Source organism: Anguilla rostrata, chromosome 1 (assembly GCF_018555375.3).
Source record: "Anguilla rostrata isolate EN2019 chromosome 1, ASM1855537v3, whole genome shotgun sequence".
NCBI classification, from domain to species: domain Eukaryota; kingdom Metazoa; phylum Chordata; class Actinopteri; order Anguilliformes; family Anguillidae; genus Anguilla; species Anguilla rostrata.
In genome coordinates this window covers 72197272-72221707 of record NC_057933.1, presented here as the reverse complement: position 1 = coordinate 72221707, position 24436 = coordinate 72197272, and the positions used below count along the sequence as shown (strand labels likewise).

At 48.1% G+C, this 24436-nt stretch overlaps 2 protein-coding genes across 4 annotated transcripts in view; one reads left to right on the top strand and one right to left on the bottom strand.

Moving 5' to 3' along the window:
- Positions 1-7687, top strand: rabac1 (Rab acceptor 1 (prenylated)). 2 transcript variants are annotated; one of them, XM_064298276.1, is made up of 6 exons: positions 1-122; positions 684-795; positions 1551-1760; positions 2709-2806; positions 4161-4262; positions 6375-7687. In XM_064298276.1, exons 2-6 carry the CDS (start codon positions 728-730, stop codon positions 6464-6466), a joined length of 570 nt encoding a protein of 189 aa, XP_064154346.1. In that variant the 5' UTR covers positions 1-122; positions 684-727; the 3' UTR covers positions 6467-7687. The 2 variants fall into 2 exon arrangements, with proteins under 2 accessions (XP_064154346.1, XP_064154336.1); XM_064298266.1 differs by having other exon boundaries at positions 2-122; positions 684-807.
- Positions 7688-13277: 5590 nt separating this feature from the next.
- atp1a3b (ATPase Na+/K+ transporting subunit alpha 3b) overlaps positions 13278-24436 on the bottom strand; it is a 47443-nt gene continuing 36284 nt past the window's right edge. The window contains exons 8-20 of one of the 2 annotated variants that reach the window (XM_064298222.1): positions 23495-23612; positions 20981-21249; positions 20144-20342; positions 19223-19467; positions 18126-18318; positions 17240-17552; positions 16482-16632; positions 15873-16041; positions 15454-15608; positions 15103-15226; positions 14594-14739; positions 14065-14195; positions 13278-13579 (exon numbers count right to left, since the gene is read on the bottom strand). In XM_064298222.1, the coding sequence (XP_064154292.1) occupies positions 13474-13579; positions 14065-14195; positions 14594-14739; positions 15103-15226; positions 15454-15608; positions 15873-16041; positions 16482-16632; positions 17240-17552; positions 18126-18318; positions 19223-19467; positions 20144-20342; positions 20981-21249; positions 23495-23612 (2319 nt within the window). In that variant the 3' untranslated portion in view covers positions 13278-13473. The remainder of the gene's footprint in view (positions 13580-14064; positions 14196-14593; positions 14740-15102; positions 15227-15453; positions 15609-15872; positions 16042-16481; positions 16633-17239; positions 17553-18125; positions 18319-19222; positions 19468-20143; positions 20343-20980; positions 21250-23494; positions 23613-24436) is intronic. The other variant, XM_064298230.1, reaches the window with a different exon arrangement.

Sequence of the window (24436 nt, the reverse complement as noted above, 5' to 3'; positions counted from 1 at the left end):
CTCGCACAGGCTTCTATTCTGGAATTTACGGTATTTTATCTTACTTCCGCCTCAAGCTCAGCAACTCCACATCATATCCGTCAACAACCTACCGGGAGAGGCAAGCATCTTCTACCACCGACGTGTGTATTTGTTTAATTTTTGTTAATAATAACAATTTAAATGTGTGTTAAAACCTTTATTTCTGGATTTTGTTGTGGATAATCATATAAGTAGAGAATGCCATTTTCCAAAGGAAGATCAGAACAAACAGCAGGGCGAGTCAAACGTTGGCGTCATTTGTTATATTTAGCAAGTTGAGTTAGCTGGCGAGCTACATCATCTGAGCAGCAGTTTCAACAGTCAAGCCATTATTACATTAGTGACACCAGTAGCAGAACTGAAGTTTGGACTGTTGGCTCACTGTATTGGCGTTATTGAGGTTATTTTCCATGAACGAGCATTATGCTGCATTCATGTATGCCTTGAGGTGTAGCTGTGAGTAAGTAATTAATACTTTATTTCCCCGTCACGCCAGTGAGTGATACTCGCTGCACACTGGTCTAGCAGGTTCGGTTGGCTAAATGTGTCGTGAAGGCAGGGTGCAGTCTTTTTGATCAGTCCTTGAAGTCTGCGGTACTACAAATCGCACTAACGTCACTTTCTCTGTGAATGATGTGTCCTTTGCGGTTTTTTTCCCCTAGTGGTAACATTGCCGCTCGCAAGTGACTGAAGAGTTCGAGCAAAGATGGAAGGAAAGGCTGGAGATGCCTTCGACGTGGAAGCTGGGGAGGCAGCCACAGGCGGGTTTGGAAAGTATGTTGGAAAGTATGCAAATTATTATTATTATTTTTATTTTTTTTATTTTTTTTATTATTATTTGCATATTTAAAACATTTCTTTAAGAATTATTTTACTGAAAGTCGTTTTAGTATGATTTGTCTCCTGCTGTCTCCGTAATGTATGCCCTTCAAGAGTATATATTCATTAAGCAAAGGTATAAATCATTTTGTTTTCATAATTTCTCAACAGTTGATGGCTCAAAACCCCATTTAGCTAAGAGTGCATGTGAAACACCATATATGATGTAAAGATTTACAAAGGTGCAAATGTGAATGCAGACTTCAAAATACTGGCATGTGAAAGGTTACCCAAAAACGTGCAGGGTAGACGAGAGATTGTAAGCCAAGCAGTGAGATGCTGAGGGCTTGCATGCCGAAATCAGTCCTGGTCAGGAACTGATGAGGCTTACATCTTTTGCTTTTTATCAAATAGTTCTGGGGAACTGTGCGAGCCATATTAGTTTTCTGTGTAGTGAATGGTTTGCACTAGTATATGTGTTTGATAATAAGTAAATTACTAAAGCTGGTTCAAAAGGAGATTTGCTCATAGTTTATTGTACGGTGCTATAATTGATTAGCAACTAACTCATGACTGACTGAAAATATGAGCTGCTCGGCACTGCTACGTTGCTAACATCCACGTTCAGCGTGAGCTAAACGTTACGCAGTCATCCCTGTAAACCGGACTTGTGCGTCAGTTGACTGTTTGCTTTTCGCCCCTCCCGCCAGGCTGTTGCCAAAGGGGTTCTCCGGCGGTGTGGCGAAGGAGTGGTTCGACCGCCGTCGCAAGGCCATAAGGCCGTGGGTGGGGTTTGTCGACCAGCGGAAATTCTCCAAGCCGCGGAACTTCGGGGAGCTCTGTCAGAGAGTGCTCCGTAACCTGGACTCCTACCAGAGCAACTACATCTTCATCTTCCTGGGCCTCATCCTGTACTGCATGTAAGCAGAGCACTCAGTGCAGGGTAACAGTCCCTGTAACTGCCACAGTCAGTAAGAGTATTGTTTGAACCAGTCCCACGGCAAACAGGGAATCGCGCCTTTATGTGTTCTGACATCATCATTTACTGCTACAGGGGACCAAATGCTGATTATTCCACACTCGCTTCACAGCACACGGCACTACCTCATGTAAAATAGCAGTAAATGCATGAAACAATGGCCACGTTTCACATTTAAGATACACCAAGCAGAATCCTTTGAACCCAATAATTTTGGCAGATGTCAGGCAGAACTTCTTTGCAGACCCCCGCCCCCCCCCCCACCCCCCTCACAGTCCACTTTGTCTTGTTCAGTGGAGTTGTTGCCTGGGCAGCGTCATCTGGGCACTGTTGTTGCTTTTGTCGCTGGTAGTCAACTAGATCACGAACGAGCTCGCTGTCTTTGAACAGGTAACGAGCGTAAATGCTGTTCTCTCCTGTCAGGGATGAAAGGATTCTGCTGATCCCACAGTGATCTGTCTCAGAGCTCCTACGCCAATTCTGAGAGTCTTCGTACTGCTCACAGAAAAGCAGTAACTCGTTCCTGTTGCCGTGTGTGGGTTGTGACATTTTGAATGCTTTATGAAGAAGAAAAATTCTACAGAAATCTCATAATTGGCACTGATGGGCTCTCAAACATGGAAAGTGGCATGTCCACACTAATCTTCCATTCCTTTTCTGTCCACTACGAGATGAGGGGCACATTTATCTTTATTGTGTCAATAAGGTCGCTGCCTAAATGGACACGGTATGAATTCACACACGTACCTGTGCCTGCATGCATATACACGTTTGTGTTGTACGGCCATGGTTTTTAAGAATCGCTGTATTGAAGTTGTTTTCATGCCGTGGTTTTTGCTTTAGCTACATGAGTAGCCTGTGTGTGATTGGCTGATCTCGTCCTCTGCAGCGTCAGCTCTCCCATGCTATTGGTGGCCTTGGCTGTGTTTGTCGGTGCGTTCTACATCATTCACCTCCGCTCCCTGGAGTCCAAGATGGTTGTGTTTGGTGAGTCATGAAGCAGGCTATAGACGATCGGTGGAAATGCATTTTTTACAAGATCTGCCATAGTAGTGGACCAACACTTAAAGCACGGCAGTGAAGGCACTCATTTTACTCATCTAGTGGATTGGGTGCTAACGTTCATTTAAAACTTGCTGTATGTGACTAGCAATAGTATGTAAACACAAACAAGCATAGGGAGAAGTGTGAGGTAAATGGCTTATTTGTTTTGGGCTGCTGAAGATTACTAGTCTGCCAAATTTGAATATATGGAAAATATTGGACCATCTAGAAAAATGGGATCCCATTTGTATAAATTTGCTTTGTATATGAATAAATGTTTGTCATGCCAGTCGAGCAGGCCGAGATTGAAAAAGTGATTGACAGGTTGGAATTCCACTGCTGTGAATAAGATTGAAAGGGTTTTACAAAAAAACTAGGATGCAAACAGACGGGGCTGAATTTGAGTGTGGTTCCTACTCTGTTGTCCTTCATGTTCCACTGAAGTGGGAACGGTAGAAGGCAGAGCATCACCAAGCAGGAACACTCCCATGAGCCCCTGTTTCCTGCAGCCAATGGCACGCAGCCATCTGGTCGTAGCGCGACAGCTTATCTCTCACACACAGAGTTTAACAGGGGCAGTATAGCATGCCGGTGCTGTATACGCATCAGTATCTGGGTTGTTTTTACTGTCTATGGCATGTTTCTATCATAGAGTTAATGAAATACCCAAGGAAAGGGGTGTCATTCACCGGACTTGGATGGCTGCAGTGTCTTCTGGTTTAGTGCATGCACTTAAGGGTGTGATTTCAGTAGCTGATTGGTTGGAGTTCACACGCCTTGTTTCCAAGGGCTAAATTAGCTTCTGACTAATGTGAAGCCACAAAAACCTGCAGAGCCAAACCTGCAGTTTGACACTCCTGCCCTAGGGAGGAAATGCACATTACATTTCAGTGGAGACCATGCTTATTTATTCGTTGAAATGCATGCAGTATAGGCTAGTACTGGAGGCCCCAGAGAAGTTAAGCTCTACTGGTGCTCCAGGGTTCGTAGGAATTTAGCAAAAGCTAAGACCAGGGTTTGAAATACAGGAGGAGGCAGGGCCAAAAAGAGACCTGAGCTGCTCTGAAAGAGTGCTGAGCCCCCCTGGTCTGCAATTGCACCCCCCCCGCCCCCTCAATAATCACGGATCCCCCGCAGGCCAGGGTGTACTTTGAGCCCTGGGTGAGACCCAGCTGGAAGTAGGCTGAGTAGGCCGCTCTGTTAGCACACATGCTGCGCAGCTGAAGGCTAAAGCAGGCGAGTGTAGCCCTGTTGCCATGGTGAGCGGTGAGAGATGGCTGGCTTTTCCCTCCGCCAGGGCGAGAGCTGACCAGGCCGCACCAGATGGGCCTGGCCGGGGCCGTCTCCCTTCCCGTCTTCTGGTTGGCTGGAGCTGGGACTGCGGTCTTCTGGGTACTGGGTGAGTGTGACATCACGTGGCCGGTCTTCCTGCTCCCTCTTTCTTCCTCTCCTCCAGTTCCCTCTCTCAGCCAGCCTGTGTTTGGGCTGCTGTGATTGGTCTGGCTGTGCCCCCTGTCTCTCGACACTCTTCGCTCTCTTGTTTTGTTTCTGTTGTCTGAGCCGCGCTGCCAGGTCGTCCCGACCTTGAGCGCTGTGTGACTCCCAAGGCCCAGCCGGACGGGGTGTAGAGCGTAATGCAGAGCGTGAAGTGTAACGTAGAGCGTAATGCAGAGCGTGAAGTGTAACGTAGAGCGTGAAGTGTAACGTAGAGCTTAATGCAGAGCGTGAAGTGTAACGTAGAGCGTAATGCAGAGCGTGAAGTGTAACGTAGAGCGTAATGCAGAGCGTGAAGTGTAACGTAGAGCGTAATGCAGAGCGTGAAGTGTAACGTAGAGCGTAATGCAGAGCGTGAAGTGTAACGTAGAGCGTAATGTAGAGCGTGAAGTGTAACGTAGAGCGTAATGTAGAGCGTGAAGTGTAACGTAGAGCGTAATGCAGAGCGTGAAGTGTAACGTAGAGCGTAATGCAGAGCGTGAAGTGTAACGTAGAGCGTAATGCAGAGCGTGAAGTGTAACGTAGAGCGTGAAGTGTAACGTAGAGCGTAATGTAGAGCGTGAAGTGTAACGTAGAGCATAATGGCCAGGCTGGCCAGCTGTAATGTAGAGCGTAATGCAGAGCGGGACGGCTGGAGTGCAGAGCGTAATGTAGAGCGTAACGGCTAAGCCTGGCGGCTGTAGTGTAGAGCGTAATGCAGAGCGTAAAGGCTGAGCCTGGCAGCTGTAGTATAGAGCGTAGTGTAGAGCGTAAGAGCCTGGCGGCTGTAGTGTAGAGCGTAGTGTAGAGCGTAAAGGCTGAGCCTGGCGGCTGTAGTATAGAGCGTAGTGTAGAGCGTAAAGGCTGAGCCTGGCGGCTGTAGTATAGAGCGTAGTGTAGAGCGTAAAGGCTGAGCCTGGCGGCTGTAGTATAGAGCGTAGTGTAGAGCGTAAAGGCTGAGCCTGGTGGCTGTAGTGTAGAGCGTAGTGTAGAGCGTAAAGGCTGAGCCTGGCGGCTGTAGTATAGAGCGTAGTGTAGAGCGTAAAAGCCTGGCGGCTGTAGTATAGAGCGTAGTGTAGAGCGTAAAGGCCTGGCGGCTGTAGTATAGAGCGTAGTGTAGAGCGTAAAGGCTGAGCCTGGCGGCTGTAGTATAGAGCGTAGTGTAGAGCGTAAAGGCTGAGCCTGGCGGCTGTAGTATAGAGCGTAGTGTAGAGCGTAAAGGCTGAGCCTGGCGGCTGTAGTATAGAGCGTAGTGTAGAGCGTAAGGCTGAGGCCTGGCGGCTGTAGTAAGAGCGTAGTGTAGAGCGTAAAGGCTGAGCCTGGCGGCTGTAGTATAGAGCGTAGTGTAGAGCGTAAAGGCTGAGCCTGGCGGCTGTAGTATAGAGCGTAGTGTAGAGCGTAAAGGCTGAGCCTGGTGGCTGTAGTGTAGAGCGTAGTGTAGAGCGTAAAGGCTGAGCCTGGCGGCTGTAGTATAGAGCGTAGTGTAGAGCGTAAAGGCTGAGCCTGGCGGCTGTAGTATAGAGCGTAGTGTAGAGCGTAAAGGCTGAGCCTGGCGGCTGTAGTATAGAGCGTAGTGTAGAGCGTAAAGGCTGAGCCTGGCGGCTGTAGTATAGAGCGTAGTGTAGAGCGTAAAGGCTGAGCCTGGCGGCTGTAGTATAGAGCGTAATGTAGAGCGTAACGGCCGGGCTGGGCGGCTGTAGTGTAGAGCGTAACGGCCTTGGCGGGCGTGACGGCGTCCTGTCAGTCAGCGCTGGGCTGGGCGCGGCGCTCGGGCCCCTGACGCTCCGCGGCGGCGCTGCCGTTGTTTGTCACGCGGCCTTGCTCTCGTAAATCCGCGCGGCCTTGTTCCGCGGCGTTCTGCCGAGCGCACAAAGCCGCAGGTTTAACGTCACGTCTGGCCAGCCCCGCGAGAAGGTCGTCCTGAACATATCCCATAATCCTCCTGCTTTCCCTCCCTCTGGCACGCTCCGTCTCCTCCCCCCCCTCCTCCCCGTTTGTTCTGCGACCTGCTGTCGGACTGTCTTCCTGTTTCGCTCAGGGGCGACGCTGGCCGTGATTGGCTCCCACGCCGCGTTCCACGAGATGGAGGGCGCCGCCGACATGGAAGAAATTATCATGGAGCCCGTTTAACCTCTGACCTCTCGATCAAGGACCTCTCCAGCTCCAGTGTACACTCGCCTTTGCCATTATGACGTAAATGTTACTGACTTGACTGCATGACACACTTTAGGGTACGACTTCAGGACATGGATGCACACAGACTCATACAAAATCAGGCGCGGAAACTGACTGACAGACCTGTTGATTGACGCCCCCTGTGTCATGCCTTGATGGACAGAGAAGCAAACAAGTTTACATGTGTACTTACTCAGCTTGCAAATTCATATTAACACACGTATATATATTTACCCATATTGCGTATTCATATTTGCTTAGACTGTTTGTGTTCCTGTTGAAAGGGAACCTGAGATACTTGCAATCAAATTAGTACAAATGAAATATTTGTAGATCAATTCATTGTGTGTACCAAAAATAATGGGCATTGATCATCTTCATTTCTGAAAGGTGTTCCACTTCTTCCTTTTTAATACTGGTGTATAATAAAGCTTTGTATCGGTTGTCAGGCCACATCCTGTAGTTAGTCTGACATTTATATTCTGATAATTTATGTGCACTATACCTAAAATGTGCGCCAGAAATATCAACGTTTGTCTTAAGAAAGCATGTACAAAATGGGTTTTTGTCTGAAGTCAAAGCTAGAAAAAATTATATTACAATGTATGTGCAAACAGCGCCCTCTACTGAGTTATATTTGTAAAGGCAGTGGTGGAGAAGGTAAACAAATTACCTTATTTTCTCGTAAACGGGTAGTGCTTTATTAATCCATATTTTTGGGGGGCGATCTTTAGTTGATCTTTTCTTAGTTGATTTTTTTTTTTCAAACCAAAAATTTGGTAGAAAGATTTTATACCTGAAAACATGTTTGTACTGTTTGTATTAAATTGATCAGAAGTATTCCAGGCAGCCTTCAGGCCAAATGATTTGACATGTGACATCTGTGTTATCACCAAGCTGGTTTGATGGGTCAGCAGTGCGATGGCTCGACCTGTAGTGCAGTCTCTAGTCTGCCCCAGGTCCAATCAGCATTGAGCGAGCCTCTCATATCTCGGCTGTACTCTGCACTTCCAGTTCCAGCACGGATCGTGTGCCCAGCGTAGTACGTTCAGCGTGGTGTTCCGCCATTTAGAACTGCCTTCCTCTCTCAGTCTACCTGTCTGGACAGCTTTCTTTCTATTCAGTCTTTGTATTTATACTGACGGTTGGGAAGTGCAATAAATTATTCTTCCTGTAGCAGCGTATTCTCTCAGACGTGTGTGTGTGTGCGTGTGTGTGCGTTTTTGTGCCTTTCAGGTTATTATGCTATATATGAGGTAGTCCATATGGCATGGAGTGTTTCCTTGGAAACCTGCACACTAGTTTTATCCCTTTAACTTACCCTTTCTATCATTTCTTTGTCCTCCCTTCTTTTCCCTCCCTCACTCTGATTCTGACACATCACTGACCCTCCCCCCCTGACTCCCCCCACCCCCCCACCTTGCCTGACCCTGTGACCCAGGCGCCATGACAACCCTGTGAGTTTGTCCCATCCTTCTGTTGCCTAGGAAATGACCTTGGAGAATTCCCACCCCTGCTGGCCCCCCACCCCCCAAACATGCCCGTGCATGCTCACACACGCGCGCACACACACACACACACTGCGGCAAAAGCAAGCGATCGATATTCCATTATATGGGGTAGCAGTTGGGGAGGGAGAGGTGCATTGCAGTGAGCTGGGAGGAGATATGGGAGCTGCAGGGAGTGTGTGTGTGTGTTTGTGTGTGTGTGTGTGTGTGATTGCGCATATTTAGGTACTGCATGGTTGTATGTCTGACCTACAGTATCGTACATTTTGGTATTTCTGTACAAGAGAAAAAAATTCTACAATGCTGAATGTATGCTTATTTTTGGGTATATAGTGAATTATATAGTATATTCATTCCATACTATAGATCATCAATCAAAGGATTTTTGTGATTTTGTGAACACTAAGAGGTCAATTTGACCGTGAATCATTAATTTATTAATTATAGCTAAATGTGGCCAGCTAAGTAACAACATAGCATAATGAAGTCAAACATAAGAGTAGGTTGTCATGTGCACATGACTCTCCGTTTTTATGTGCATTCTGCAGTTCAAGCCAGTCAGAATAATGTGCGAAGACAAAAAACACTATGCCGTCGTCATCCCCGGGACATGACCACTTCCTGGATTTTTCTTAAACCGGTTTGTATTGCCCACTTTAGTATTTTCTCCCAGTCTGGAATGGCCGATCGTGATTGTAGACATCTCGCTGCAAAGTCATCCATCAAACGGGAAAGGGCAGGTCGGAGTTGCGTGCCGCCAGCCACCCTTCCGTGCTCCCAGCAGTCCGCCCGCCGAGCCGCGCAACCATTGGACGATGTCAGAGGACCGCTCTTCAAGCGTGGCGGGTGCCCGATCGACCAGGGAAGTTTCTCTGGCCCCCGTCTCCCTGGGCAAAGCTTTTGCCAATTTTGCTAATTCTCCCCGCGGGAGTCCCGGGCACAGTCCCCCCTGGCGCTGTCAGGGTTTCACTCGGGAACGCGGGGGGCGTCGCTGTCCCCGGGACCTGAGCTGAACACCCCACCTGGGAGGCCGCTGGCCAATGCCCGTGAAATTAAACTGTTTTCAGTCACAGCCGGAAATCGTGTAATAGCAACACTTCGCTGCAATCAAAATTGGTGTGCATGCGTGCGTTAATGCAGTCAGATTGAAACGGATATTAATAAAAGTGTTAGGTTTGTTTGACTTTGGATCACTGCCAGATGTCTGTGTGTCAGTCATAACCATTGCCTCGTCTGTTAGGAATGACTGGAAACGAGATAGGACGCTTCCTCTTGGCACAAAATTCACAAAGCGCACAGATGAAGAACATTATTCAGCCTTTATGCTGTTTGCCGGTTTCTGTCGCTAAATCTGTTCAAAACGGAATATTTCTTCAAATAACCGTGGCTCTAAATGTGCTGTAAAAATGCTATCAGGAAAATGCTAGTGTGAAAGCAGTATATCTTTTCTAAATAAAATTTTTAAAATGTTTAATACTGCCAACATTAAACATAGCAAAGTGTTACAGTACTGTGTACTGCTTTATGAATAGAATATACAGAAACCGAGCTCTCCCATGAAGAAATATGAATCTAGGACATTTTAATCTTTTTATTTTAACCATGTACTGCAGTGTGTATTGTGACTGTGAGTGTTATTGTTGATATGCATTCTGTGCAGTGCTTCATGCTTTGCACGCCGTTATCCTGGTAATTTGGGACAGCAGGACAAAATGTTTTTAACCAGTTTTAGAAGTTACTCAGCGGCAGGTCATTCAAAACTTGCATATTACATGTTTTTCAAGATGGCTGATGTAAAAACTCTCTGCATGGTGTCGTGAGAAATTAAAACATAATGTGCATTTTTAATTGGTGCTACAAGTGTACATTTTTATTAAAGTATGAAAGTCAAATGCACAACACTGGAGCTGAATGACTAAAATACTGTATAACTTATACATCTTATATTTTATTCTATGCATGCTTATGAAATGCAATTATTGAAGATATGGTGACAAGCCAACTATGTAGGCTGTATACTTGTACTCTGTGCTTCCTTGCATGAGAAAAATTTATTGACAAGTATTATTTTTTGTTCATCACATATTCAGAATTTAGGCTAATTTCCATTTCATTTAAACATATGCAAAAATAGCTTTCGGACAGATTTTAATTGAATCTGGGATCCCTGACCCTATGAGGTTTACTCTTAATAGAGTGTAACATTTTGGGATCAAGAAAGAGAGGCACAGTCATATTAAAAGAAACAAAGACACTGTAGTAGGTAGTATTAAATGTTCTAGATGTTTTATTAGTGTTGGTTTCATTTCCCTCTGACATGTTTTCTACAGTTGCGGTTTTTTTTTTCTTTCTTTTTTTCTTTCAGTTCCCCTTCCAGAATGTTCTGAGGCAGATACAGGCCAAAGCAGCTGCTGATCTGCAGTGGAGACACTCAGGCAGGTCTGTTATGGACTATACGTGACAGGATCATTGTCGGCAACATCAGCAGCAGCAGCTGTAGTAACAGTAATATTGTTGTTTTACTTCTTTATGTCTTTGCCATTAGCCAACTGTCTTTGCGGTTGGCTTTCTGAAAACCCAGCAAAAAATACTGAAACCAAACAGGAAAAAAAGGGAGAAGATGTTGTTGTTTTCATTTGCTTGATTCTTTAGCGAGTTGTTTTTGCCCTTTTTTCTTATTATCATTATTTTTTTTATTTTACAGTTTTATTAAATTGGAGGAGAAATATTTGATATTTTCCTATAGAACACACAGAAATATGGATTTTTTTTGGGGGGTGGGGTGGATACCAAGGACAGTGATTCACACGGTGCACACAAGAGACAAACTGGGACGTAGGGGGGAGAGGGAGGGGTGTGCTTGACCACGCCCAGGTGGAAGAAGCAGCTATCCCACACCCCTTCCCTGTGTTCAGTGAAAAAAAGAAAAAATAGAACCTTTAAAAAAACAAAACAACATCACTGTGGCTGGACTGGTGAGACAAGTGAGCACAGAGAAAGAAAGAGAGAGAGAGAATGTACTCTATTTCTCTTTTTTTTTAGCAGAAGTAGGTGAACATTACAAGTTGACTGAGGCCAGTGATATGATTCTTGTTTTTTCGGTGTGTGTGTCTGTACTCTCTGAGACCGGACCGCGGACGGGGGAAGGGGAACATGGTCAGGGAGAGAACGAGAGGTTGCCATGGGGAAATGTCCTATCCTCAGAACTGAGAATAGTCCCATTCCTTCAAAGGCTCCTCACCTTCCTCTACATAAACACGGGGCCGCCGCCGTTGCAGGGGTGTATTGATCTGTGTGGGCAGCACCGGGATGTGCGCACGTACAGCGTCATAACAGGCAGGAAACATGGTCAGAGGGAGGGAAGGGGATACTGTGGGCTCTGGATATAACGCGACAGGGGAGAGAGGCCGCTTATTGCTTCCTTTCCTTCTCTTCCTTTCTTCTTCTTTTTCTTCTTTCTTTCTCATTTTTTTTCATCCTCTCTTGTACTCTCTGATCCTGAGTGTGTGAATGGTCGAGTGGGAGTGGCTGTAACGTTTGTGTGTTTTTTTTTTTTTTTTTTTTTGTGTCCTATTGTTTTTCCTATGGGGGACATTTGGTGGTGCATACTGAGAGGGATGGATGGTGTGAAGCAGAAGAGATGGAGGATGAAGGGAGGGTGAGTATAGAAGTATTTCAAAGATCAATAATATGTTTCCTTTTCCACCCAACCTGCCGAGAGAGAGAAAGAGAGATACATGGTCAGGCGTACATATAGATATATAGCATTACATTCAGACACACCCGAGGGTAAGATGATTTGCATTCATCTGCGTGGTAACTAAGCCGATATGTAGCAGCCATTTTGTGTCAGAAAGCTCACAGTGAATCAGTGCAGGTAGAGGGGGAAGATGTCTTTATCCAGTTCAATTCTGAGAGTGATGATATTTCTGGAGTGATTCCAGCTAAGGAAACTAGATTTGGCCAGGACACCAGAAAGCACGCCGGCGACCGCCAGCGGTGCGTCAGAGACCGCTGCGTGTCAGGACCCAAACGTGGCACCTATTACAGCACTGTGGCTGTTCACCTGGCTTTATTTGAACTGGTCAGGCAGGACTGCCACCTACTGGCACTACGAATTTAATTTATGATAATCTTGGCAAATGGCATGTGCCGATTCCTCCAGTACTACATACTGTGCTTAAACTACTATATGGAATGAACATCTGTTACACATTCTAATCCTGATGGAAAATGCTGTGTTAATGATATTATCATCAGTGTACTAGTTGTGTGATGTTTTGTCGGCAAGAGATGTGGTATTGTGCCAGGTTCCGCGCAGTGTATGTGTGTTTCTATCTAGTGTTTTAATCAAATGATGATGTTGCTGTACATGAAGAGCTGCATGGTCTGTACCTAGAGTCGAACAGGAGAGATCCAGAGATGGAAGAGATGGTGGTACTGTGGTAGGGCAGGCAGTAATGGAGCGAGAAGTGTTACAGATGTAGGTGGCGGAGCCGTGAGAAGAGAGAGGCTAGCGAGATCTGATACTCCAGGAGTTCCGAGGCAGAGAGTAGTGGAGTAAGAGAAAGTCATGAGCACAAAGAAGAGAGGAAACGTAGAGGGAAGAGAGCAGAACCACAGCTGAGGCATGAGAGAGAGAGAGAGACAGAGCGAGAGAGAGAGAGAGCGAGAGAGAGAGAGGCAGAGCAGAGACCGCAGGCTTTATACACAGCCACAGGGCAGCACACTCCCACTGAGGTAAACTTTACCACGCTGCCGCTGTAAAGCTTTACAGCCCATTACTGCACAGTGTGCCTCCTGGAAAGGACCCCGTGTGCATAACACTGATACATATATATATATATATATATATATATATAATTATTATTATTCTTTTTTTAATGGCAAGAGCTTCATATTTATGGGTTTTAAGTTAATGGTTTAGGAAGAACGAAATGATTGCTCTAAATTTGCATAAGGCAAATGAAAGCAGTGAACTGAGTTGTAACATTATTCCCCTCTGTTAGCTTCCAGTGTATACTTACACTGCTTTTTTAGGGGTTGAGTCAGGATTGACTGTGAGAGGCAGCGTCTAACCGATAAATATGGTTTAATGCAGGGTGCTCAGCTAGGGCTGCAGTGCGTGCTGGGCTTTGGCACACGTGAGCACATTTCATTCATTCTAGTCACTGATTCGTGAAAGAGTCCAAGCGCTTGGTTTTCAGGGCCTAAACTGGCTGCTGATACTACAGATACTAGAGCTCAGGCCTCGTCTCCCTGGGCAAAGTGTGAGTTTACTTGCAGAAACGGCCATTTTCATTGGCCCCTGTGGGTGTGTGCAAGATTCGGAACAGCAACGGCCGTTTTCATTGGCTGCCGCAGGTGTGTGCGAGATTTGGGACAGAAACGGCCATTTGCGCTGGTTGCTGGAGGTGTGTGCGAGATTTGGGACAGAAAGGTGTGGGACAGTACTCACTTTAGTGGATACATCCTGAGGGCCACGTCCATGCCTGGACAGTAGGACAGGAAAGCAGCCAGAGCCGTCTCCTCAAACAGCCCGAAGATTAGGATCTTGTTCCTGCGAGGGACGTAAAGGCAGATTGAGACCTGCGCTTGGCGGGATGGCGCCGGGCAGACGGGTGAGCACAGGAGCAGAAGCACACGGAGTCACAGGCACAGACCGCTCCGTACACACAAAGAGCCAGACAGGGACAGAGGGACAGAGAGAGAGACAGAGACAGACACAGAGAGACAGACAGAGGGACAGAGAGAGAGAGAGAGACAGACAGAGGGACAGAGGGAGAGACAGACTGAGGGACAGAGACAGACACAGAGAGACAGACTGAGGGACACAGAGAGAGAGACAGACTGAGGGACACACAGAGAGAGACAGACTGAGGGACAGAGAGAGAGACAGACAGACTGAGGGACAGAGAGAGAGAGACAGACAGACTGAGGGACAGACACAGACGGACAGACGCTGAGTGAGGGAGACGGACAGACAGACAGACTGAGGGACAGACGCTGAGTGAGGGAGACGGACGGACAGACGGACAGACTCACTTCATGCCCTGCTGGAAGACGGAGTTGCGCCTGGTCTTGCAGACGATGACGTCGGCCCACTGCACCACCACGATGCTGACGAAGAAGGCCGTGTGGCAGGTGAACTCCACGATCTTCCTCTGCTCGTACGTCTGAGGGGAGAGGCGTCGGAGCCAAAAATAAAGCTTTGCGTCGCCCCGAAATCGGTCCTCCTTCACGACTTCCCTCCCCGTAATGAGCATTTAGATTCCGGTTATTGATTGCGCTGTCATCATCATTTATGTGCTTTGGCAATGCGACAGCAAACATTTGCCGGGCCAGTAAAGCTGATTTGAATTTAAATCGAGGCGAGAGTGAGAGATAGCGAGCGAGCGAAAGAGAAAGGGAGAGAGTGAGAGAGAATGAGGGAGAAAGAGGGAGGGGGGACTGATGGACTAGTATTTCTCTCCAAGGGTATTTGCATATAATTCTTGGCCAGTGTTTACTCTGCGATTCATGCAGAGCCTGTTGACCTAAATTGAGAAAGAGAGTGAGGCACGAAGGCACTGACCCACTGCTGCCCATAGCTGTCCTCCAGGTCATTGGTAGCTCGGTCGTCCCAGTTGAGCCGGATTCCCACTAGTATTGAGGGGAGGAAGCCATTTTCTGCCAAGATGACAAAGTAGCTGAAGAAACCGCCAAGAGCCTGGATCATGCCTGCAGAGAGAGAGAGAGAGAGAGAGAGAGAGATGGACGTGTTGCATATTATACTACTTTACATGTCTTTGTACCTCTCTCGTTTAACTACACAACTTCAGGGAAACACCAGAAACACTCTCAGATCAATCCATAAAATTTTGAACGGTTGATTATTTTTGCACAGGACGAGTATGGCGTCATAGTTAACACCGTGTCGGAAAAAAAAAGGCACAGCATCACTTTAGCCTGTAAGTTTCTGTTGGAGAGAAAAAAAACATGGTACTGAACTACAACATTTAGAAAAAGACAGTGACCTCACCAGCTGGGGTCAAAGGTCAGGGGTCAGGGGTATGAGGCCTTGAGAGGTACGGGGGCACCCACCGATCTGTCCGTAGGCGATGCTGATCAGTCTTTCGTTCACCAGTTTGTCCACGCGGGGATTCCTGGGCTGCCTCTTCATGATGTCACTCTCAGCCGCTTCATAGGCCAGGGAGATAGCTGGCACCTGACAGGAAGGGGGAGTGGCTTCACTTGTGCAGAGATTGCGGAGGGAAACTAAGATGCGTTGATAATGAGGTAACATGGGTAACAAGGGAACCGTGTTTCTGTGCCGTGTACGTGCCCGTCTGTGTCTATGTGTGTGGATGTGTGTGTGCGTGTCTGTGTTTGTATGTGTGTCTGCATGCTCATGTACAGTATGTGTAAATGTGTGTGTGTCGCTTCAGCTCTTACCATGTCAGTGCCCAGGTCAATACACAGGATGGTGATGGTGCCCAGTGGCAGCGGGATGTTGATGATGATGAAGAGGAGGAAGGGCGTGATCTCTGGGATGTTGCTGGTCAGGGTGTAGGCGATGGACTTCTTCAGGTTGTCGAAGATCAAGCGGCCTGCAGGGACAGAGCCCGGGAATCTTCAGCCCCCTCTCCTCTCTCTCATCCTTCTCTCCTCCTCGCAATCTTTCTCCTCCACCCATTCCTTCTCCACATCTCCCCTTTTCTCTTTCTCTCCGACTCAAGCTTCCCGCCCGTTTCTGGCTCACATTCACACGTTCAGCCTCTCTTTCTGTCTTCTTTTCCCGCTCTTTCTCCCTGCCTGTCTATCCCTCTCTTTCTCTCTCTCTCTCTCTCTCTCTCTCTCTCTCTCGCGCTCACCCTCTTCCACGCCGGTGACGATGGAGGCGAAGTTGTCGTCCAGCAGGATCATGTCGGCGGCCTGCTTGGAGACGTCGGAGCCGGAGATCCCCATGGCGACGCCGATGTCGGCCTTCTTGAGGGCGGGAGAGTCGTTCACGCCGTCCCCTGTCACGGCCACAATGGCACCCTGGGAAGGGGGGGGGGGAAAGGGCGGGGTTAACACTCAGACACAGTCAGCAGTCTATGAAGTGCACCACATAACTTCCCAGTTCTAAGAAGCATAAAAACCCTGAAATGCTTCATTTTGAAATTAATGCAAAGATACATTCTTTTTTTTTTTTTAAATGCAATACTTCATTCATTGGAACCACGTACTTAAATGACTGTTGAACCCTTTGTTCACAAGTGAACAACTGACAATGAAACAGCAGTGAACAGGTTCTCGTTGCAAAGATTCATACATTTTTGATGTTCCAAACTAAGCCCATACCTTTCAATGACCTGATCTTGTGCGTCTTTTGCAAACTGTGATGTTGTGCTTTCAGCTGTCACTGCTAAATTAATATTCTGTACAGTAGTATGGGGGTGGGAGGGTGGGGGGGGGGGGGAGTTGGCGGACAGGGCTACCTGTCTCTGGCAGCCCTCCACTATGATGAGTTTCTGCTGGGGGGAGGTCCTGGCGAAGACGATCTCAGTGTGGTTCCTCAGAATATCGTCTATCTGATCCTGGGACAGGTCCTTCAGGTCTGTGCCATGGATCACACAGGCCTTGGCATCCCTGTTACACACACACACACACACACACACACACACAATATGAAAAAATGTTTGTTTTCTTTAGTGTGTTTGTGTGTGAATACATGCATATTTGTTGTTTTTTTAGAGTGTGCTTGTGTGTGTGTGTGCATGTATGTGAATATATGCATGTTTGTTGTTTTTTAGTGTGTGTGTGAATATATGCATTTTTGTTGTTTTTTAGTGTGTGTGTGTATGTGAATATATGCATTTTTGTTGTTTTTTAGTGTGTGCTTGTGTGTGTATGTGTGTGTGTGTGAATATATGCATTTTTGTTGTTTTTTAGTGTGTGCTTGTGTGTGTGTGTGTGCATGTGTGTGTGTGTGTGTGTGCTTGTGTGTGAATATATGCATTTTTGTTGTTTTTTAGTGTGTGTGTGTGTGCTTGTGTGTGTGTGTGTGAATATATGCATTTTTGTTGTTTTTTAGTGTGTGTGTGTGTGTGCTTGTGTGTGTGTGTGTGTGTGTGTGTGTGTGTGTGTGTGTGTGTGCTTGTGTGTGTGTGTGTGCGTGTGTGTGCGTGTGTGCGTGTGTGTGTGTGTGTGTGTGCGCGTGTGTGTGTGTGTGTGTGTGCGTGTGTGCGCACATTACCTGGGGTTGACCTGGCTGACGGGAATATTGAGCCGAGCGGCGATGTCCTCCACGGTCTCGTTGCCCTCGGAGATGATGCCGACGCCCTTGGCGATGGCCTTGGCGGTGATGGGGTGGTCGCCGGTCACCATGATGACCTTGATCCCGGCGGAGCGGCACTTGCCGACGGCGTCGGGCACGGCGGCGCGGGGCGGGTCGATCATGGACATCAGGCCCACGAAGCACAGGTTGTCCGTCTGGAAGTTGACGTCGTCGCAGTCGAAGGCGAAGCCCTTGGGGTACTGGTCCTCCGGCATGAGCAGGTGACAGAACCCTGGCCAGGGAGGAGAGGACAGCCGGGTCAGGCCGAGTGACTGACTGTGAGCTACGTTAACCCTTTAAGGCGTAAGATCACAATGTAAGTTGATTAGAATTTTATAAACTGAACATTCTAATGCTGATGTAACGATCACTACTGGCAATTGAAAGGAAATGCGTTCTAGAACACTGACTTGGAATTTTGCTCTCTCTACCTCATTTTTTTAATATGCTCATTTGGTTAGCTGCCATCTTTCACTTAGTCAGTCTGTGCTACACAGTAGCTAATCTTTCACTTAGTCAGTCTGTGCTACACAGTAGCTAATCTTTCACTTAGTCAGTCTGTGCCACACAGTAGCTAATAGCAGCTGTCTCTATCCCCTATTTTGGTGAGTGAGATACTCAATATTCCAGCTCTTTCTGCACCCTCCCACTCCAGTACATCCCTGAAACCCAGTCCTCACCAAATCTAATTTCCCCAACCCAGTTCCCAGTATTTTACCATAAAATTCTAATTTTAAAGAAATGTATCTCTGCTAGATCTCTCTCTCTCTGTTTAACTCCTAATGTATTTTGTTCTCTCCCTCACCCAGCACCCTCTCCCCCAGTCCTCCCAGCTCCAGGTAGGCGTTCTGGAAGGCCTCCTTCAGCTCCTCGTCCATGGGCTGCTCCTTGCCCTGGATCATGATGGTGGAGCAGCGGTCCAGGATGCGCTCGGGGGCGCCCTTCATCACCAGCAGGTAGCGGTTGTCGTTGGGGTCCTCAGTCTCATGCACAGAAAGCTGCGAAGGGGGAGGGGAGGGGGGGTTTGAGGTTATCGTCACATTTGGGGCAGTCTTGTACTCAGACTGTGCCAGACCGACTCAGTCTGGGTGTTAGACTGTCACAGTGATATCTGTTCTGGGCTCAGTCCTGAGCACGATATCAGCAGGATTGGGTGTTAAGCGTCGAGAGGAACGCTTTGGAGAACATGACACGGCACTGTTCGCAGGATAGCACCTGTACAGCTTACGTGCTGCACAACATATGCACATAAAATATAATTTAATAAGGCAAGAAGTGCCTCTGTGTGACAGATATTTGAGTGCTCTTGCCAGACTCTCCCTCCCTCTTTCTCTGTCATCTCGTCTGTTCTCAGGAGGACTAGCGCTGTTTTCAGGTTTTTGAAGGTACTGTGTGACACTGAGGCTGTCATCTCCATTCAACATACTCGTGACAGCACGACAGGCTTCTCGCATATGGCTGTGTACAATAATGTTTTCAGCATTAATTTAGCTCTAATAGAGGATATATGAGCCAGAAAGAGATTAAAAGTCACGTGTGAGAGAGAAAAAAGTATTCTATCACAGCTGATTTAACACCAGACATTTTACCGTGTGGCTCTGGTGGGTCTCTGAACTGTGGCAGCATTACATTACATTACATTACAGGCATTTAGCAGACGCTCTTATCCATAGCAACATACACAACTTCTTACGCAGCATTGTATCCAATTATACAGCTGGATATATACTGGAGAAATGTGGGTTAAGTAGCTTGCTCAAGGGTACAACGGCAGTGTCCTACCGAGGAATCGAACCTGCAACATTCAGGTTACAAGGCCAACTCCCTATTACCCATTAATACCACACTGCCGCAGCATTGTCTCCGGCACAGGCTGCTGCGTCCAGCAGGGGGCGCACTGACCTGGTACTTGTTGGTGGAGTTGAAGGGGATCTCGGCCACCTTCTTGTTCTTGTCGCGCATGAGCCGGACGGAGCCGCAGGAGAGCTCGATGCACTTGAGCAGGGCCGACTCGGAGGCGTCGCCCGCCACGTCCCGCTTCAGGATGGGCAGGTTCTCCTGGCCCGCCTTGAACACCGCCCGGTTGCAGAGGGAGGCCACGCGCGCCAGCGACACCCACGTGACCGAGCTCTTGTCGAAGGAGGTGCCTGGAGTCGGGCAGGAGGGAGGGGAGGGGGGGAGGAGAGGAGGACGAGAGAGGGAGAAGGAAGGAGGGAGAGAAAAATGTTAATTTTCCTACGTGTTAATTTCTCAGTAATGTGTTGTAAATGTTCATGTAAACCGTATATTATTATAGGTAGAGACCTTAGACAAGCCCCTTAGCGGTTCTTGTCCTGCACAATTTTCTGCTTACTAGTTTCTTTTCCTTTGGCGATTTTAAATTTGTGCAAATAAATGAAGAACTGAAGAACTAAAGAGTGGTGCTGTGTGACTTCACGGTCTGTGCTAAAAGACACTCTGCATTCTCAACTCTGCATTCCTAACATTGAAAGTTCCGCCTTCTTTCTGCCGTCACCAGGTGCCATGCAGCTGCAATGGAGCGGCACCATGAGCTCCCTCCACTAACCTCAGTCTGGTGCGGTTCTGATAAAGAGGTGTGTGTGTGCGTGTGTGTGTGTGCGTGTGTGTGTGCATGTGTGTGTGCGTGTGTGTGTGTGTGTGTGTGTGTGTATGTGTGTGTGTGTGTGTGTGTGTGTATGTTTGTGTGTGTGCGTGCATATGCGTGTGTGTGTGTGTGTGTGTGTGCGTGTGAATGTGCGTATGCGTGTGTGTGTGTGTGCGTGTGTGTGTGTGCGTGCTGGGCGGTGCGTCCCGCTCTCTCACCGGACTGGTCCTCGGTGGTGTCGGCCTCGTGGATCTGGTTGTCGAACCACATGTGGGCCACGGTCATGCGGTTCTGGGTCAGCGTCCCGGTCTTGTCGGAGCAGATGGTGGAGGTGGAGCCCAGGGTCTCCACGGCCTCCAGGTTCTTCACCAGGCAGTTCTTCTTGGCCATGCGCTTGGCCGTCAGGGTCAGACACACCTGGGCAGGGCGGGAGTGGGCGGGGTTAAGGGACGCATGGGGAGGGTGAGCCGCCGAACACTAGGGGGCAGCCTCTGCACTGGTAGAGCCACGGGGAACGCCCTGTTTGTAGAGACCGAGGGCTTTCAGTATTGTGACCTTTGACCCTTCACTATTAACGCTAGGAATGGGTGAGCTGACGCTAACAAAGGGAGCCAAAGTGAACAGAAAACCTGGGTAGAGGGAAGCACAAATTATATCACCATCCGAGGCACAAAGACACAAGTAGCGACACAGAGAAAGACACAGAGACACAGAGACACAGGAAAAGACACAGGGATAGACACAGAGAAAGACGCGGAGACATAGGGAGAAACGTAGGGAGAGACACACTGCGTACAGGAAGCTGAGACACAGGGAGAAACGCAGAGAGAGACACACTGTGTACAGGAAGCGGAGACACAGGGAGAAACGTAGGGAGAGACACTGCGTACAGGAAGCGGAGACACAGGGAGAAACGTAGGGAGAGGCACACTGCGTACAGGAAGCGGAGACACAGGGAGAAACGTAGGGAGAGACACACACTGCGTACAGGAAGCTGAGACACAGGGAGAAACGTAGGGAGAGACACACTGCGTACAGGAAGTGGAGACACTCACGGTGACGGTGGCCAGGAGCCCCTCCGGCACGTTGGCCACGATGATGCCAATGAGGAAGATGACGGCCTCCAGCCAGGAGTAGCCAAGCACGATGGACAGGATGAAGAAGGTGATGCCCAGGAAGACGGCCACGCCCGTGATCAGGTGGATGAAGTGCTCGATCTCCTTGGCGATGGGGGTCTTGCCCGTCTCCAGGCCCGACGTCAGGGTGGCGATGCGGCCCATCACCGTGCGGTCGCCAGTGCAGACCACGATGCCGCGCGCCGTGCCTGCGGGATGGGGGGGCACGGTCAGTACTGACGCCACAAGGGGCCACAAACACCCCAACGCGGCCTGATACTGACACCCAAACTCCGGCGGGACAGACTGGCCTCATAACGTATTTATTTAAGCATCTTTTATTTACGCAGGGGAGAGATCCTTTTTGAGCTTGGCACCTTTTTCAAGGGGATGCGGTGGAGAAAGCAGTACACGCAAATGCAGTTGCACAAGAATACAGAAGACAGGAACAAAAATGACTAGACAAAGCATTTCATCAACACCGTACAAACAATTGACCGTTAAGCACAATCAATCACACTAACATTTTAACAGAAGAGGGAGAGCAGGCTAGTTGAGCACATAAATGATTTGGTGAAAGGAGGGAAATTAAATCTCTGAATCGTGTGCCCGTGCATTAGCTCCAATGTGCTGTGGCGTATGTGTTTGATATGGCAGAAACCTGAGCTGGCTGGATCTCTTACGTGGACTTGCATCTCCCTCTGCTGGACACTGATGGGATTTTCTCATTCAATGTCATTGTCTCTTGTACACAGAACACATGGGGCATACACACAAGCTTTAGAAAAGGACTATTTCTTTAAAAAAAACCAATTTAACAATCACGCTGGGGGTGAGGAGGGATCACTCAATATCACTCAGAGCAGCTAATGCAGAACTCCTCCAAAACTCATTACGCTGACAAAGGCATTTCTATCTGCCTGTCGGAGCATTTAATCATATCTGTTCATGATCCACAGTAAACACAAACCAGCGGTCACGCGCGCAGAGACACGGCGGGATCTCTTGATTCGGGCGGATTTGGAGTGATTGAGACCCCAGCTGCTGGGTAATTGAAGGCAGGAGGAGGGGATTGTCTCTGGGATTCTGAAATGTCCGATGACCTGGCAACCCACCCTGTTCCACAGGCTACAGAACACACTATCGGCCTAATATGTGTGTGTGTGTGTGTGTGTGTGTGTGGTGCATGCGTGCGTGCGTGCGTGTGTGTGTGTGTGTGTGTGTGTGTGTGTGTGTGTGTATGTGTGTGTGTGTGTGTGTGTGTGTGCGGGGGTGTGTGTGTGTGTGTGTGTGTGTGGTGCTGACATGGTAGGTGTGTGCTGGTGCTGTGTGAAGTGCATGGTCAAGGTTGTGCTGAAAAGTGCCGTAAAGGCTGTGCTGAAACAGTGTCTGTGCAAGCTGTGCTGAAACAGTGCCTGGTAGACTGTGCTGAAACAGTGCTGTAAGCTGTGCTAAAGGTGGTCAACTGTGCTGAACAGTGCTGTACAGACTGGCGAAACAGTGCTGGTACAGACGCTGAACAGTGCCTGTAAGACTGGTGAAAGTGCTGTCAGACGTGCGAAACAGTGCCTGGCAAAGGCTGTGCTGAAACAGTGCCTGGTACAGACTGTGCTGAAACAGTGTCTGGTACAGACTGTGCTGAAACAGTGCCTGGTAAAGACTGTGCTGAAACAGTGTCTGGTACAGGCTGTGCTGAAACAGTGTCTGGTGCAGACTGTGCTGAAACAGTGCCTGGTAAAGGCTGTGCTGAAACAGTGTCTGGTACAGACTGTGCTGAAACAGTGCCTGGTAAAGGCTGTGCTGAAACAGTGCCTGGTACAGACTGTGCTGAACATGAACTGTGCTGAAACAGTCTGTCAGACTTCTACAGTGCTCAAAGGCTGTGCTGAAACAGTGCTGGCACTGTGTAAACAGGTCTGTGAGCATGCGAAACAGTGCCTGGTACGGCTTGCGAACAGTCGTACAGACTGCTGAAACAGCTGGACAGACTGTGTAAACAGGTGCTGTGCTGTGAAACGGTGTTTGATAATAAATCTGAAAGCTCATGCAGGTATCTTCTTTTCCATCTCATTACTTCACCATGAACCCGAGTGCAGCACATGTACAGGTCGTTGGCTCAGCTGAACAGCGCACACTGTGCAACATGGCGGCTGGGCCCTGCCTGAGCAGGCACAGAGGCCTGTCAAATGAGCCCCCTGGAGAATGGGATTATTCAGAGACCAGGTGCTAATGCTAACGCTGCGGGAGCGGGGGACAGAGCGAGAGAGAGAGCCGGAGGAAGAGAATGGGAGAGGGTGAGAGTGGGAGTGACAAATAAAATCAATCAGGTGGGTGTCGCCACGGCAGCGCCAGGCTCTCTCTGCGGCTCTCACGGCAAAGCATTGTGGGGCGCGAGGGCAGAGAGAGCAGGCAGCAGGATGGCGACACGGCACATGGTTGTCGCGGCAACAGTACCTTCTACACAGTTGGTGGAGAAGAAAGCTATGTTGCGAGTCTCCAGGGGGTTGTCATGGGTGCAGTCAGGTGACCGAGTCTGGGGCTCCGATTCGCCAGTCAAAGAGGAGTTATCCACCTGTTGGACACACAATAAGAGGTCAGAGTTCACCAAAGCACATATAGTCTGGACAGAGCAGGATAGCAATGTATGCAGTACATAATTTATGACATATGACATTTGTGACTGTATAGAATGGGTGTAAAATATTAGTATAGCAGAGAAATTGTAAAATGGCAGAGTGTACAGAGAGAGTGTAAAATGGCAGAGTGTACAGAGAGAGTGTAAAATGGCAGAGTGAACAGAGAGAGTATAAAATGGCAGAGTATAGACATCGTGTAAAATGGCAGTGAACAGAGAGAGTGTAAAATGGCAGTGTATAGAGAGAGTGTAAAATGGCAGAGTGAACAGAGAGAGTGTAAATGGCAGTGTACAGAGAGAGTGTAAATGGCAGAGTATAGACAGCGTGTAAAATGGCAGAGTGAACAGAGTATAAAATGGCAGAGTATAGACATCGTGTAAAATGGCAGTGAACAGAGAGAGTGTAAAATGGCAGTGTATAGAGAGAGTGTAAAATGGCAGAGTGAATAGAGAGAGTGTAAATGGCAGTGTACAGAGAGAGTGTAAATGGCAGAGTATAGACAGCGTGTAAAATGGCAGTGTACAGAGAGAGTATAAAATGGCAGTGAACAGAGAGAGTGTAAAATGGCAGTGTATAGAGAAAGTGTAAAATGGCAGAGTGAACAGAGAGAGTGTAAATGGCAGTGTACAGAGAGAGTGTAAAATGGCAGAGTATAGACAGCGTGTAAAATGGCAGTGTACAGAGAGACTGTAAAATGGCAGTGAACAGAGAGACTGTAAAATGGCAGTGAACAGAGAGAGTGTAAAATGGCAGTGTACAG